Genomic DNA, 14,227 nt, shown 5'->3' with positions numbered 1-14,227 from the left:
CTATTTGGTATTCATTTTGATAATGGTTTTTGTAGACCCATCCCCAGCAACGTCACCTGCAGAAGGAAAGGCCAGTTTGCATTTCAATCGAAGGTCATGGAGATCATTACGTTAAACGTTTCATGCAGTGGTGTAGAGGTTGGGTGAGAACGGGAAGTTTTGCATCATTATCAAGAAGGTAGAATAGCCGCAAGGCTTGAGAGGTGAGGGTGAGAAAAAGTCGTATAAAAGAATAGAGAAAGGGCGAAAGTAATCAGTCGAGTGAGTATCTCCGACACGGTAACAGTTGCAGTGTACTATTTGCCATCAGCTGCATTCTTCATCGTACAACCAATTCGCAATTATGGGTAAATATTATGTTGTTGCATGGAGTTTTAAATATGCCAGTTATTGAAAAGCTAAATTATTTATTGTCCAGTCATATAAAAGGAGAGAAAAGGTGATAGAAATCAGTCGAGTGATCATCTCCGACATGGCACAACAACTGCGGTGCACTATTTGCTACCAAATGCATTCTTCGTCGTACCACCAGTTTGCTATCATGGGTAAATGTTCTGTTTTTTACATGGAGTTGTGAAATGTGAATCAATTCTCCTTTTTTTATTTGTTAATTTGTCAAGTCACAATCGGAAAAATTTGATGTTCACGCTTGGAGGTCACAAGAAACATTTCGTAAAACTGGCATGCGTGGTGTAGAGGTTTTAGGTGAGAACCGGACGTTTTGCATCATTATCAAAAGGTACAATAGCCGCAAGGCTTAAGAGGTGGATCAGGGTGAGAAAAAGTCGTATAAAAGGAGAGAGAAAAGGTCATAAGAATCAGTCGAGTGAATATCTCCGACACGGCAACAGCAACTGCAGTGCACAATATGTCAGCAACTGCTTTCTTCGTCGTTTTACTGTTCTCAATCATGACCAAATATTTTTACATTGAGTTGTGTATCAACTCTACTTTTTTCCTCTGTTTGTTAACATGTCAGTTTTTATTGAATGCAAATGTTTCAATTAATTAATTGTCTAGTAAACTATGTCGTCGTGCTGATGTTGGGTATCGTATCGGCTCGGTCAACCACTGGTGTACTGATGTCTTCTGGGTTTGGCGGGTATGAAACCGCAACGCCGCACGTTACTACACCGAGGCCCCCAAGTACTACACCACCAAGTCTCCAGATTATTACACCACAACTTCGCTGCCCCGAGCAACTACACAGAATCCCCGAAGTATTATTCTTCCCCAAACTATGCCATCAAAGGGTCGAGTACTACACCGAGGCCCCTAATTACTACACCACTACATATCATGGGTAAATATTCTGTTACATGGAATTTAAATATGCTAACTATTGAATATCCAAATTATTTATTTTCTAGTCGTATAATAGGAGAGAAAAGGCGATAGATATTAGTCGAATTGTTATCACCGACATGGCAACAACTGCAGTGCAGTAGTCGTCACCAACTACATTCTTCGTCGTACTACCAGTTTTGCAATCATGGGTAAATATTTTGATTTTTTTTTCATGGAGATGTAAACCAACTCTACTTTTTTCCAATTTTTCTGTATGCCCTTTCATTATTGAATGTTAATGTTAAAATTGATTAATTGTCAATATTGATTAATAGTGAACTATGGTGTCGTGCTGGTGTTGGGGGACGTATTGGCTCGGTCGACCACTGGTGTACTGATGTCTGCTGGGTATGGCGGGTATGAAACCACAACGTCGGCGTCTGACTGCATGACAACATACGGAACGGCCAGTTACTACACCGCCATGTGTCCAGATTATTACACCACAACTTATGTTACCCCTAACTGCTTACGCCGAATCCCCGAAGTATTAATCTTCCTCGTGCTACACTACTAAAGGGTCGAGTACTCCGCCGAGGTCCCCAAATATTACATCAACAAGACACCGGAGTACTACACAACTACGTATGGTTTCCCAGCTAACTACACCAAGGCTTCCAAGTACTACACCTCCAAGGCACCGGAGGTGCACAACTACATATCATGGGTAAATATACTGCTACATGGAATTTTAATCTGCCAACTATTGAATATTCAAATTATTTATTGTCTAGACTAGTCATATGAAAGAAGATAAAAGGCGAAAGGAATAAGCAGTCGTGTGATGTTAGAGTCGCTCCAAGTACTTCACCACAAAAGCTTCAGAGTGTTACACTACACCTCAACTTATGTTGACCCGAGCTACTACACCAAAGCGCCTGAGTAGTATACTGAGGCCCCTGATTAACACCACCAAGGCACCGGAGTACTACACCACTACAATCAGTCGAGTGGCCATCTCCGAAATGGCAACAACTGCTGTGCAGTAATCGTCACCAACTACATTCTTCGTCGTACCACCAGTTTTGCAATCAACGGTAAATATTTTTTTATTTTTTTTTTTCCTGGCGGTGTGAATCAGCTCTACGTGTCTTCTGTTTTTGTTTTTTTGGTTTTTTTTTAGATATTCCATGGCATATTAATGTTTCAATTGAATTTATGTATAGTAAACTATTTTGTCGTGCTGCAGTTGGGTGTCGTTTCGTTGGTGGATGAGTCGACCACTGGTGTACTGATGTCTCCTGGGTATGGCGGATACCAAAGCACGGCGCTGCCGTCTTACTATGCAACAACATCATACGACATGACCAGTTACTACACCGAGGCCCCCAAGTACTACACCACCAAGGAACCAGGTAGTGTTACACAACTACAAATGCCGCGCCAGCTTATTACACCGAGGCTCCCAAGTACTACTCTGCTCTCAGCTACTACACCGAGGTTACAGCTCATTACACCACTGAAACAGTCGAATATTACACAGAAGTAATCATTGGTAAATATTATGATTTTTTTCATTGAGATAAATAAGATAGAAAAGCAAGCTTATCAGCTCGCCGCGAAGGGATAATCGTAAGCCAGTTGAAAACTGTCTTAAATAAAAAATTCAGGGCCTATTGTTAAGTCGGATTTTTTGCTAAATGCCATCCTAGATCTGTTTTTTCTCTGAAATTTTCTGGAAAAAATTCTATCGCGATATTTTGTTTTGTCTGAGTCATGGTTAACAAAGGGCATGGTTCAAAACAATATTTTTATTCTAAAAAAAAGTAAATCTATAATTAGACTTGAACCATGTCGCTCTTCATTATCATGCCAACGTCATAACCAAAAATCTATTTTTCGTCTTTTAAATCGATCCATTATCAAAGTAAATAAAATTATTCTTGTTCTGGCAGCACCGCATATTTTTTGTGTAATTTTTAAGACAAAAAAGTCTGAAATCTGTTGTGAATCTGTTATTCACACTTTTCTTCACAGACTTTTTTGTCTTAAAACAGGATTTTTCTGTCACAGTTCAATATTCTTACAAAATATAAATAATTAAAAATATTCGACAAGAAAGAATTAATTTTAAACTTAACACGTTATTTTAAACTTATTACGTTAAGTAAATGACAAGCACGTTAAGAACAGAAAGTGGAATTTAAACCTAAGGTGAAAAAGTTGTAGTCGCCACCGCAAGATGTCACCAGTCATTAAGTGAAAAAGTTGTAGTCGCCACCGCAAGATGTCACCAGTCGTTAAACAATTATTTTAACAGTTTTTCATTAATTACGGGAAAACTTATTAAGTAAATGTAATTATTTATGTTCTGGTCGCGCCGCATATTTTTTGTGTAATTTATAAGACCAAAAAGTCTGAAATCTGTCGTGAAACACACGAGCTATGGAGCGTTACATACACACAGACATACAAAGTGACACGGCTTTTTTTTTTCTGCGTATGCGATTATTAGCTTCGCCCTTCGGGCTCGCAATAAATATATAAATATTTATATAAATGTTCAAATTATTTTTATTGTCTAGCAATCTATGGCGTGCTGCTGTTGAATTTTTGATGGCTGGATTGGCCACTGGTGTGTCGATGTTTCCTGGATGTGGCGGGTATCAAACCACAACGCTGGCGTCTGACTGCACGAAAAAAACATACGCAACGACCAGTTACTACACTGAGGCCTCCAAGTACTACACCACCAATGCTCCAGATTATTAAACAAAAACATAAGCTGTCCCGAGTTACTACACAGAAGCCCCGAAGTATTATTCTTCCCCGAGCTCCACCACGAAGTTACTGAAGTGTTACACAACTAAGTATGCAGTGCCAGGTTACTACACCGAGGCTCCCAAGTACTACTCTGCTCTTAGCTACTGCACCGAGGCTCCAACTTATCACACCACCAACGGTCGAAAACTACACAGAAGTGTCAAAGTACTACTCTGCCCCGAGCTACACAACCCTAAATGAGGCGGCCCAGTATTACGTAGCCTCAACTTTCTACACAACCGCTGCCTCTTCGTATTACGCTGAACCGAAATACTACACTGAAGCCCCAGATTACTACACCAAAACCTACGCTACACTTTGCTACTACATCGAAGCTCTGAAGTAGTACATTACGAAGGGACATAAGTACTATTCCACTACATACGATGCTCCGACCTACTACACCGAAGCTCCGAAGTGTTACTCTGCCTCAAGTTACAACACCGTTAAGGCATCTGAATGTTACACCTCGACCCACGCTTCTCCAACTTACTACAGGAAGGTTTCCAAGTATTAGAGCCGAATTTGTTTTATTTATTAGTGTATAGATTTTGTGTCACATCATAATAGACATTTGTCACTGGTAATTGTTATTGATCTTAAATGAGAAAGTACACTTTTTAAAGCGGGTAATCAAATTGTACGACTTCTCTTACCACCTTTTAGCCTTTTGGTGTTGAGAATTGTTCCAATTTTTTTTTATTTTTCTATTTCACATGTCGGAGTTGACTTGCTCTAGTCGCACTTGAAAAGAACATTCTGGGACTTGGACGAATTTTACTTTCAGGGCAAGTTAGTAGCAACTTACTCATAATGATAACTCTAAATTTTGAATTTAACAGCTCTAATTTTAACAAAGTCAGACTCTTCGTAAAATTTTATTGAAAGGAAATCTAGAGATAAAAAATAAGTTGTAATATCACTTGTGCAAGAATGTAATATTTGAAAGTTATAAATATAAATATAAAAAACTTTAAAATGAATTCCTTTGTTGTCCCACCTCCACCCACAATTCCACCACATTTTACAATCACATACATTTATACATACAAACATACATACACTTAAGTTAACCCGTTGGCTGCCACGCCATACAACCCGTAGGTTGTTCTCTACTCTCTACGCGCCATGTCTGAAGGATCCATGACCAAGGTGGGACTTGCCATTGCTGACAAGTCCGGGCTGACACGGTGACAGGAGAAGATGGAATGCACGCCTCTAGAATCCATCACCGTATCGACAAGGGGGAAGTCCCTATGGTGCACTGCCTAACAGGCGCCTTGTGGCGAATCTTGGGCTGGTGCGACTCTCCGACCCTGCGGCATGTAAACCACGAGACCGAACAGCGCGGCCCGTGCTAAGGAGCTAGGGGAGAACAAAGGCGTGGCAGCCAATGGGTTAACTAACACAAACGAAAACATATTACCAACAACAAATGATGATCCACGCTGACATTTTGGAGATACCGGCGAAGTTTTGGTGTCCATCTTCTCGACGTCATTACCTGAATAAAGACAAAACAAGTGTTATTAAGTGAAATGCCAATAAAATACATAAAGGTACATTGATCTGTTTTTTTTTTGCTCAAAACTTTACAGGCGCCTAAAAAAGATTACTTAAAATTTTGCTTTTAACATTCAGAACTGTACAAGAACAAAGCTCATTTGCTAGTTTTCTAAAAATTTTACGGAAGTATACCGGAAGTAAGCCATAGCGCTTAAACTATTGAGCTGCCGACGGAATAAACCAAATATTCGTGATCTCCATAAAATTTTGGGTCGATTAGGTGTGATTTAAACGAAATCCAAAATTTGGCCAAAATCGAGATTTTTCCTGAACTAGTTCAGGACAATTCTCAAAACCGGAAGTACGCGTACGTACAAAAAATAACATGAACTTTACCACAAATTTTACGAGGTTCACGAATATGTGGTTCTTTTGTTCCTCGAATGAATATTTACTGAACTACTGACTGAAATGAGAAAACCGGAAGTAGAAAAAAAAGCAAATATCGAAAATTTAACAAGTGAGCATTGTTGTCGTGATAGTTATCGTCAGTTTTCACTAAAAAATTTCCACATAATAGCTGCCGATAAATGTTAAAAGAGATTTGCAAAGTAACTGAAACTCACTGTTTTGACAGCTGAAAATGATCGAACAGCCATCTAGCGTTAGAAAAAAGAAACACGTCTAAGTCTAAGGATCACTTTTCCGCGCAAGAAGGATCTGATTTTGGAATTATGACACGGACAGAGTTTAACGCAAATAGATTACTAGTAGATAATCTACGAAAATAAGTCAATTGTCCGGTACCTGGCCGTAATCCCGTGGTGAGTGACTGCAGGTGTGTCACAGCAACTGAAGTGATCCAACTCGCCAATGAAGCAAGAAAAGTTGTTTTGCAGCATAAGAAGCACTGAAGCAGTGAAGCTGGATGAGCGTACGTCTTGAAGATATAAGGATGGAGCATGATGGAACTCCCTCTTCTGTCATGGACAAAATCCAGTATTAGCTCAAGGATGTCCGTAGGGATCTTGCGTGCTCTGTAAAAAAAAATTGTATTACATTAATGAAAATATAAAAATTAAAAAAGCACATTAATCTTTACCTTTTCTAAGAAGCACACTGAAATGTTCATGATGAAAAAACCGTAAAATGAAATTCACAGAAACCAACATTTACTCCACATGTTGAGATAAATTTCCTGATGCTAAAGAAAGTGTCATGAAGTATTGTAACTTAGCTTGGTGATAGGTGGTATTGATGCTTACCTTTATCATATGGGTGATGAATTTAGTACTAAGGCATCTGACTTTCATTAAGCAGATCCGGTACATGTCAGGTTATTCACTTCACACACATCATGTCTCTGAAACTCTAAGTGGGAATGGGACAAGGAAATTCGCTATGTTATTGACAAATTGACATACATTTACTTTTGAGAAATAAAACTGCACCTATCTCTTAGCTGGGTTGCCTTCTAAACAGAAAAGACATCCATCACAGCAAACATGCTGTTTCAGGGTACATCACCAAAATTGCGAGATTCAGAAAACATCCTATGGTTCACGCGCAAGGATACCTATGTTAAAAGAAAATATGAATTGTAATGGTCTGGTAGCAGTAATGGGGAAATACCTTTTCTCTGCACATTTGTATTCCACTACATGTGGGATTCAACCATGAGTTTTAGGCTTTTGACAGCATGATGGGCCTAATGGATGGAAAGTGACTGAGCTCTAAGTCAACTTGTTGGAATGACTGACATCTAGAATTTGGAGAAATAAGTTGGTACAGTAAAAAAATAAGGAAACTATGTCAAGATAAACCTACATAAGATACGAAGTTCAATTTGGTACATGGTATCATAGGAATATAAGTAATAATTAGCTACAATTTGTTTCGCCCTATTCGCCTCGTTTCACGGTGTAAGAACAACATTGGCGACACTAGCGACATCTAGTAAGATAATATTGGGAATACGGATAATACCTCCTTTTCTGCGAAGGCCATCTTGATGGTCAGCATTATTGGAACGAGTCGCTGAATAGAATAAGTTACGAAGAAAATCCATCAACAAAAAAGTTGCAAATTTTTTATTCATCTGTCAACGCATGACCGTTATTTGTACGCTTTAAAAATAATAAAAGAAACTGTAGTCCCCAACCGGCAACCCCATCGGCAGATGGGGTTGCCGGTTGGGGGACTCTCAAGACACATTTTTATGGAAGAAAATACACTTAAACAAATATTTAGTAAAGAATTGTTCTATTCGTCCCATCTCCACCATTACACTTACACTTTTAACCCGTTGGCTACCACGCCATACAACCCGTAGTTATGCAAATAAAATGTTGCTATAATTCACTTCAGCTGAATTTTTCGCGCCAAAATGCGCCTTAAGTGTTAACCATTTTTTTCCCCCGCGATTCGTTTTCATTTGTGACGCACAGGTGGCGTTGAGCTCCACCTTATCGATCGATTAAGGCCCTTGTTGTTTTTGACATAAAAACAGTGACTAATAATTGTGCAACACTAGGAACAAATCTAAGTTTGGATTGTAAACTTGTTCTTTACCTGCTTGAAATATTTTACGTGGCCTCGACTCTTGATTGAGTAGTGAGTTTTAATAAACGTTTTCTGTAAATCTCCAGAGGAAAATGAATCGCATATTCGGTCGCGGAAAGCCTCAACAGCCTGCTCCTAACATGTCTGACATGATATCCAAGGTTTTCCCTTCCTGGATATAAGACCAAAGAAACTTGTTCATAACTTGTTAAATCTTCTTTACACAGGTCGACGAAAGAGGAGACAATATTGAGAAAAAAATCAGCAAATTGGATGTTGAGTTGAAAAAATACAAAGATCAAATGGCCAAAATGCGGGAAGGTCCAGCTAAAAATGCAGTGAAGCAAAAAGCTCTTCGAGTGCTCAAGCAAAAAAAAATGTATACAGAAGAAATTACTTTAGAATAACTATGAGTAAAAATTTAATAAGAATGCTTCGTCCAGGTATGAACAACAAGCTGGTAATTTGCGTCAACAGTCATTCAACATGGAACAGGCTAACTATGCCACACAAACGTTGAAAGATACACAATCTACGGTGAAAGCCATGCAAATGGGTTTAAAAGAAATGAAAAAAGAGTTTAAGAAGATAAATATTGATCAAGTTGAGGTTAGACTTATTATCTACTTTCATAGTATTGAGCAGAACATAAAATTTTTTGTTTTCCTTCCAAAAAAGGATATCCAAGATGATATGGCTGATATGCTTGAACAAGCTGATGAAGTCCAAGAAGCCCTTGGTAGAAGCTATGGAACCCCTGACATTGATGAAGATGAACTGGAAGCTGAACTGGAAGCTCTGGGCGATGAAATGCTTGGAGATGAAGATTCATCTTATCTTGACGATGCGATCAAGGCTCCGTCAGCGCCAGACAGGGAACCAGGAGCTGAAAGCGTTAACGTGGTATGCCAATTTTTGCATTTCTTCACTGTATTATTGATATTGAACTGTCTTTGATATTTGTGTTTTGTTTGTTTCTTTAAGGATGGCGTTGCTGTGGATGAATTTGGATTACCAAAGATTCCTGCCTCTTAACGAGTACATTATTTGCTGTCTTGTATATGCCGTCTCCGGTGAACTATGTTTATGCACCTGTATGAATGGAAATCCTACGTTACACTTAATTACACGAGTAAGACTTGTATTGGAAGTAGACCGTAAATGGAAGGAGAAGTGCTGGTGCAAACATACCGCAATGTTTCAGACTAGTGGTCAGAACATAAATAAGTGTGGCAAGATCATGTCAGGTAATGGAACGGTTAAATATTTGGAGGAAAAATCAAATGGGGTTGTCTGATCATAACGTCCAGTGAAGTAGCTTCAAGGTGAAAGTCGGGTATTGATCCGGTACTGTTGATTTCTTGCAAATCAGGTCCAGGAAATAAGGTGGGGCACCAAACCGTACTCAAATTCAGAGACGACATCTTATTCTTTTCTTTGTTCTCCGCTATCCTATAATGTTATCAAGACCTCAAGCTTTAATTTTGAAACTATGAAATACTCTTGACATAACTTGCATTTGTATAGAAAAATTACCTATGTAAGTGAAAGATAAGATATTTCAACGAGTTATAGTGAGCAGGTGGAAGTAAATGTACGGCATCTTTTATTCGTTGCAAACGGCGGTTTTCATCAGGCTCTTCTACGGGAATGGATAAGAAATACGTAATAAGGAAAAGTATAATCAAATAAAGATATCAAAAGACTTACTTGCAGCTGTCATCACAAGCGGGTAAACCTGAAAGGCAATTAATGGAATTGGTAGAAGACGGAAATATAATTTCAGTACACCAGCGACAACATTGATGTCTTCCCAGGACGAAGGTCCAAGATCAGTCTTGTCGCCATCTAAATAATTAAAAAGTTTACTAGACTGAACAGGAAATCTTAATGCATGAGTAGTTTTTTTTCATATATTTTTTTTTATACCTCTGTCAAAAGCAAGTCTTAATGCTTCAACGTCATCTCTCAAACCAGAGACTCTGTAAATTCCTTCGGAGTTAAGGCCTCGTCTTTCAATTTCTTTAACGCACATGTCAACTAGAAAAGGAATACGCGTGTTTCCATGCGCTTTGTTGAGGGTAGTCAAATCCACGCCAAAAACTCCTCTTAAAAGTTTCAGATCCGGACAGCAGTCAGCTGGAATTTTTTCTGAGCACTTTCGATGAGCTGAAATTCCACAATCTGTTTTAAAAAGAAATAGCAATTAGCAACTTTATCGACGGTTTTTTTTACAAGTAAACTTGTTTAATGAATGTTTAATGTAGTTGATACACTTGGGTACCTTCACATCGAACTCCTTGGGCAATTATACCCCACATAAAATTTCCACAAAAATCGCACCAATGCAAGCCTTTGAAGTTTTGGATTCGAAAGTCATGGGCTTTGTCATAATGAATGTCGTCTGAGATCGGCTGAACAAGGGCAGGCCTATTATTACGACTCAAAGTGCGACGCTTCCTCTCGTTTAGGGTGAAGTAGGGGCTTTGCTCGTAACTTGCCGCTCGACACATGAGATGAATGTAATCACCAGCTTTTATTTCCAAATGCATTGTAATTAGGCCGTCAGTAACCAGATCTGTAAGATTAACATGAAACAGAATGTTATGCTCTTAATTTTTACCTTCAAAATAGTTATTACCCAACAACAGATCAAATTTCTTTTCACCAACAAAAAATCTGCCATCAAAATATAACCTAGAACAATAAAATTATTGATAATAAGAGGATTTAATTACACAAAATGTGAGGTTGAACACTATGTACCTGTAATGCTTCAATTCATTGTTAAATCTGAGGCTCAATGTGTGGTGTCCTCTATTCTTTCCACTCTCTCTGACAAGGAAATGACCATCTTTCATCAACAACATTTTAGTGTCCTGATTTGAAATGCAGCCATGGTACTCATCCTCAAAGTATGGAGGTCTGTTGGCATCCTCTTGATTGGAAGAGCAAAGAACAGCAACGGCTGTAGGAGCTTCTTGCTGTAACTGGTAAACTAGAGAAACACAACAGTGAATAGAATAAACAAACGACTCTCAGGAGGGTTTACTTACGATAAGATTTCCAGACTGGAGATAAAGTCAACGAGTCGCTATTTTCGTCATTACTGCTCATTCTATCGGCATTCAAATTTGAGTCAAGGGCAACAACCAATACTATCTATTCAACCAACCCTGTGAGTAGAGCCGGGATTCTTCCATTCGAGAGGAAGTACCGAACGAGTTAATTTTCTACCTGCATTCAGGTCAAAGACTTGAAGTATACAATCATAACACTTGGCAATTTGACGTGTTGTCTCCACAGTCAGGTTTTTTTTCTGGCCGCTAGATGTCAAAGTGTTGGGTGTTAGTAAAAATATGAAATTCAAAGTTGAAACAAAATATCAATACAACCACTTTTTATATGGAAATTACCAAAAGCCTTTCGGCATCTCAATTACCAATCAATAATCATAGACTATGAATATGAATAATTTCATAAATAGCAAAGCATGTGGAAATTTTTCTATCCCGATTTCAATTAATGCTGGAACATTTCTCCAAGTTGACTCATTGAACCAAAGTACGTATAAGCACTATAAGCTGCACTGCTGCACAATTCAAAGCAATTTAAATCTTAAATTTTTTTCTTGATTAAATCATAGAATCCATTCCGTGTTTCAGAAAAATGTTACATTTTTTTTTCTCTCCATACCAAACGTGGTGTATGAAACGTTCAGTCATATGCGCAACATTGGATCACGGTTAGCTCTCAAAGCTTAGTCGAAAATAGTTACAGAATGATTTGCGCAGAACGTATAATACAGTCTATCCATTTTTACCTTTCGAGAGGTGAGGGACGTGTTTCTGTTATTTAATCTCATATTTCCTTCGTGATGGAGTAGAAGTTTCCCCAAGATGAAAAAGAGAAGAAGACAAGAAGAGAGAAGATCGATGAGCGTGATCGTCGCGATGTTCCGAGGACCACATGAGGTCCGTCTCAACCCTCAGGAAGTACCTATAAAACCTACCGAGGTCCATCGCTGGTGATTGCACCGTGTCATTGTCGCTATGGTACAAGCAGTCTAGTCCCACACCTAAAAAAAGAAAAAGAGAGAAGAAAACGAAATAAGATTTCGTGAAATGACGGAGAGAAGGTGTCGACATTTCCCTTCCGTCTTTTATGTTAAAAACAAAAGAGCTATTTGCCCCGCACAAATGCCGAAAACAAATAAAGCGAACGCTGCCAATATACGTGCAAGACGAGGGGAAAAGAGTTGATTATTCCAGTTAGGCCAAGCATAACGAAATTTTTGTCTCCAGTGAATTCGCGCGTGACCCTTCCATCTTTTGTAAGTGTGTAAAGGTAATTCTGTTGACGGAAGGGGGAGGAGTAGTAGACAGTGCGTGTACTCACGCGTGATGGTCCACTGAGAAAGCTAGCAGGTGTTTGGAGGCTGTTTGACGCGCTCACTCTATATTCTGTCAACGCACGAGCTATCGTTTACCTATGCTGTTCATATCCACAGGTTGAACCAACAGAGAAGATGATGAACGATTCCCAGTGATCCAACATCATGAACTTTAACGCCTACTCTTGTAGATTTGCTGTTATACAGCCAGGCTACTAGCAATTCATAACTAAACACGAAGAACGTCAAAGATGACAAAGAGAGAACCGGCCTCGTTAATTTTCAAACTTTGAGGATTTCCTCCGTCTCAAATAAATCCGTTGACGTCCGTAACATTTCATGAATACCGAAATTCACCAACGGTTTTTCCCCGTCGATTATTAAATTCCAAAATATAGTCATCAACTTGCTAACCGCAATTTAGTGCGCACAATACTTTAAACTCATCAAACCACCTGTACGCGAGACGATAATCGAGATGTTATCGAGCATATAGTTACTTAGCATTAAAGCATTAAAATTTTATTTCCGTGCTTTAGACTTATACGACTCCGACGCAAGGGAGCTATTCTCTTTCTCTAGATCGATTGTTCCGGGCCCTGTTGTGTAGAGTGTTGTCACGCAATACAAAGCACACATCTTGGGTATATACATATACCGAGTCAGCATATTGTCATAGATCGATATTTAATTACTTGCCTCGGCTACGAAAAAAAAAGGAGCAAAGACAAATCTAGAGTAAACAGAATATTAGACAGCGAGCCTGTTGTAACTGATACACACCATCAGCGTCCGTTCAAATTGATTGCATCATTCGCAACTGAGTATTAGCTGCTGCTGCTGCTGCTTCTGCTGTTGAATGTGCGTTCTGTTTGATTTTACATGCTGCTCGGGGATTCAATCTACGACATGGGGAAACTCTAGAGAACTATTAAAGCCCTTCCTACGCCCTACGTTTTAGTTACTAAGGCCACGGCATGTTTCTACGAAGTATGTGAGCCATTTAAACAAATAATCGGACTTTTTCGGATATAGTTTTAATTGGAAAAAGTGAAGAGTTCGAGGTCTTTACGGGTCTTTATTCCGTTTGATGGGCGTATCAAAAGCTTTGAAACTGAATTAAAAAAAATCCTCTAATGGTCGCACCAGTTGGATTATATTTTATAGTGTTTTCTAATACTAATGTGAAAGTTGATAACACACAGCGAGAGAGACTATAGAATAAATTTTGCTAATGGCTCAAACAGAAAAATTACGTCCCAAACAATATCCGGCACTTTGAATTGAATTTGATTGGGAAGGCAAAAGTTGTTGCAAAAATGGATCGGGTACGCTACTTTTTATTTTTCCCTGGAGATGCAGCGTATTTCTAAATTGAATGTCATAACTAATAGGTACCTTCGATCAGAATAAGACGGTCCCTGGGCGGTTAGCTGAAGACCAAGTTCCGCCGTCAATTAATTTCCCCGCGCTCGGGGTGCACGGTGTCCGTACTAATATACGCACAAGATCAGGTTCAGCAAGGCGAGTTCCTGAAAGAGAAAACCATCCAACATCAAAACAATAGTATATATATGCCACTTTTACGGCTAAGAGAAGGATGGGTTGAAACCGAGTTGAACGATGAATACACGAGATCTAATGCAATGAATAGCA

At 39.0% G+C, this 14,227-nt stretch overlaps 2 protein-coding genes, 1 long non-coding RNA gene and 1 pseudogene across 12 annotated transcripts; 2 read left to right on the top strand and 2 right to left on the bottom strand.

The window, feature by feature from the left end:
• LOC124320441 overlaps nucleotides 1–14,227 on the bottom strand; it is a 313,411-nt pseudogene that overhangs the window by 65,414 nt on the left and 233,770 nt on the right.
• Nucleotides 185–4,318, top strand: LOC124320465. Of its 5 annotated transcripts, none has more exons than XR_006913853.1 (10): nucleotides 185–347; nucleotides 419–545; nucleotides 621–739; nucleotides 1,021–1,303; nucleotides 1,371–1,496; nucleotides 1,623–2,014; nucleotides 2,087–2,384; nucleotides 2,514–2,842; nucleotides 3,873–4,028; nucleotides 4,094–4,318. It is a non-coding gene; the product is annotated as an uncharacterized LOC124320465 (long non-coding RNA). The 5 variants fall into 5 exon arrangements; XR_006913855.1 differs by having other exon boundaries at nucleotides 2,082–2,384; nucleotides 2,537–2,842; XR_006913851.1 differs by having other exon boundaries at nucleotides 2,082–2,384.
• On the top strand, nucleotides 8,086–9,322 carry LOC124320420 (charged multivesicular body protein 5-like). Its single transcript, XM_046783304.1, has 5 exons — nucleotides 8,086–8,339; nucleotides 8,406–8,557; nucleotides 8,622–8,787; nucleotides 8,857–9,081; nucleotides 9,163–9,322. The coding sequence occupies exons 1-5, from the start codon at nucleotides 8,271–8,273 to the stop codon at nucleotides 9,211–9,213; spliced, it is 663 nt and encodes a 220-aa protein (XP_046639260.1). The 5' UTR covers nucleotides 8,086–8,270; the 3' UTR covers nucleotides 9,214–9,322.
• Nucleotides 9,303–14,103, bottom strand: LOC124320363 (N-chimaerin-like). 6 transcript variants are annotated; one of them, XM_046783224.1, is made up of 11 exons: nucleotides 13,970–14,103; nucleotides 12,002–12,256; nucleotides 11,875–11,937; nucleotides 11,235–11,770; nucleotides 10,945–11,176; nucleotides 10,820–10,875; nucleotides 10,463–10,756; nucleotides 10,108–10,362; nucleotides 9,889–10,026; nucleotides 9,715–9,820; nucleotides 9,303–9,630 (listed from the first exon to the last, which is right to left on the bottom strand). In XM_046783224.1, the coding sequence occupies exons 4-11, from the start codon at nucleotides 11,293–11,295 to the stop codon at nucleotides 9,438–9,440; spliced, it is 1,335 nt and encodes a 444-aa protein (XP_046639180.1). In that variant the 5' UTR covers nucleotides 11,296–11,770; nucleotides 11,875–11,937; nucleotides 12,002–12,256; nucleotides 13,970–14,103; the 3' UTR covers nucleotides 9,303–9,437. The 6 variants fall into 6 exon arrangements, with proteins under 6 accessions (XP_046639180.1, XP_046639182.1, XP_046639177.1 ...); XM_046783226.1 differs by having other exon boundaries at nucleotides 11,235–11,296; nucleotides 11,354–12,256; XM_046783221.1 differs by having other exon boundaries at nucleotides 11,235–11,504; nucleotides 11,574–12,256.

This window comes from Daphnia pulicaria, chromosome 1, assembly GCF_021234035.1.
Source record: "Daphnia pulicaria isolate SC F1-1A chromosome 1, SC_F0-13Bv2, whole genome shotgun sequence".
In the NCBI taxonomy this organism is placed as follows: domain Eukaryota; kingdom Metazoa; phylum Arthropoda; class Branchiopoda; order Diplostraca; family Daphniidae; genus Daphnia; species Daphnia pulicaria.
Note: the sequence above shows the minus strand (reverse complement) of the source record. Positions and strands in the feature narration are given on the sequence as shown.

What these genes read in the sequence shown, in the direction of transcription:
- LOC124320420 (XM_046783304.1), top strand. Translation starts at nt 8,271, where the DNA reads ATGAATCGCATATTCGGTCGCGGAAAGCCTCAACAGCCTGCTCCTAAC. An exon ending in TGTCTGACATGATATCCAAG is followed by an intron (nt 8,340 to 8,405) that starts GTTTTCCCTTCC and finishes TTCTTTACACAG; the next exon opens with GTCGACGAAAGAGGAGACAA. An exon ending in GAGCTGAAAGCGTTAACGTG is followed by an intron (nt 9,082 to 9,162) that starts GTATGCCAATTT and finishes TGTTTCTTTAAG; the next exon opens with GATGGCGTTGCTGTGGATGA.
- LOC124320363 (XM_046783226.1), bottom strand. Translation starts at nt 11,295, where the DNA reads ATGAGCAGTAATGACGAAAATAGCGACTCGTTGACTTTATCTCCAGTC. An exon ending in CCAAGGAGTTCGATGTGAAG is followed by an intron (nt 10,363 to 10,462) that starts GTACCCAAGTGT and finishes TTTTTAAAACAG; the next exon opens with ATTGTGGAATTTCAGCTCAT. An exon ending in CTTATCTTTCACTTACATAG is followed by an intron (nt 9,631 to 9,714) that starts GTAATTTTTCTA and finishes ATAACATTATAG; the next exon opens with GATAGCGGAGAACAAAGAAA.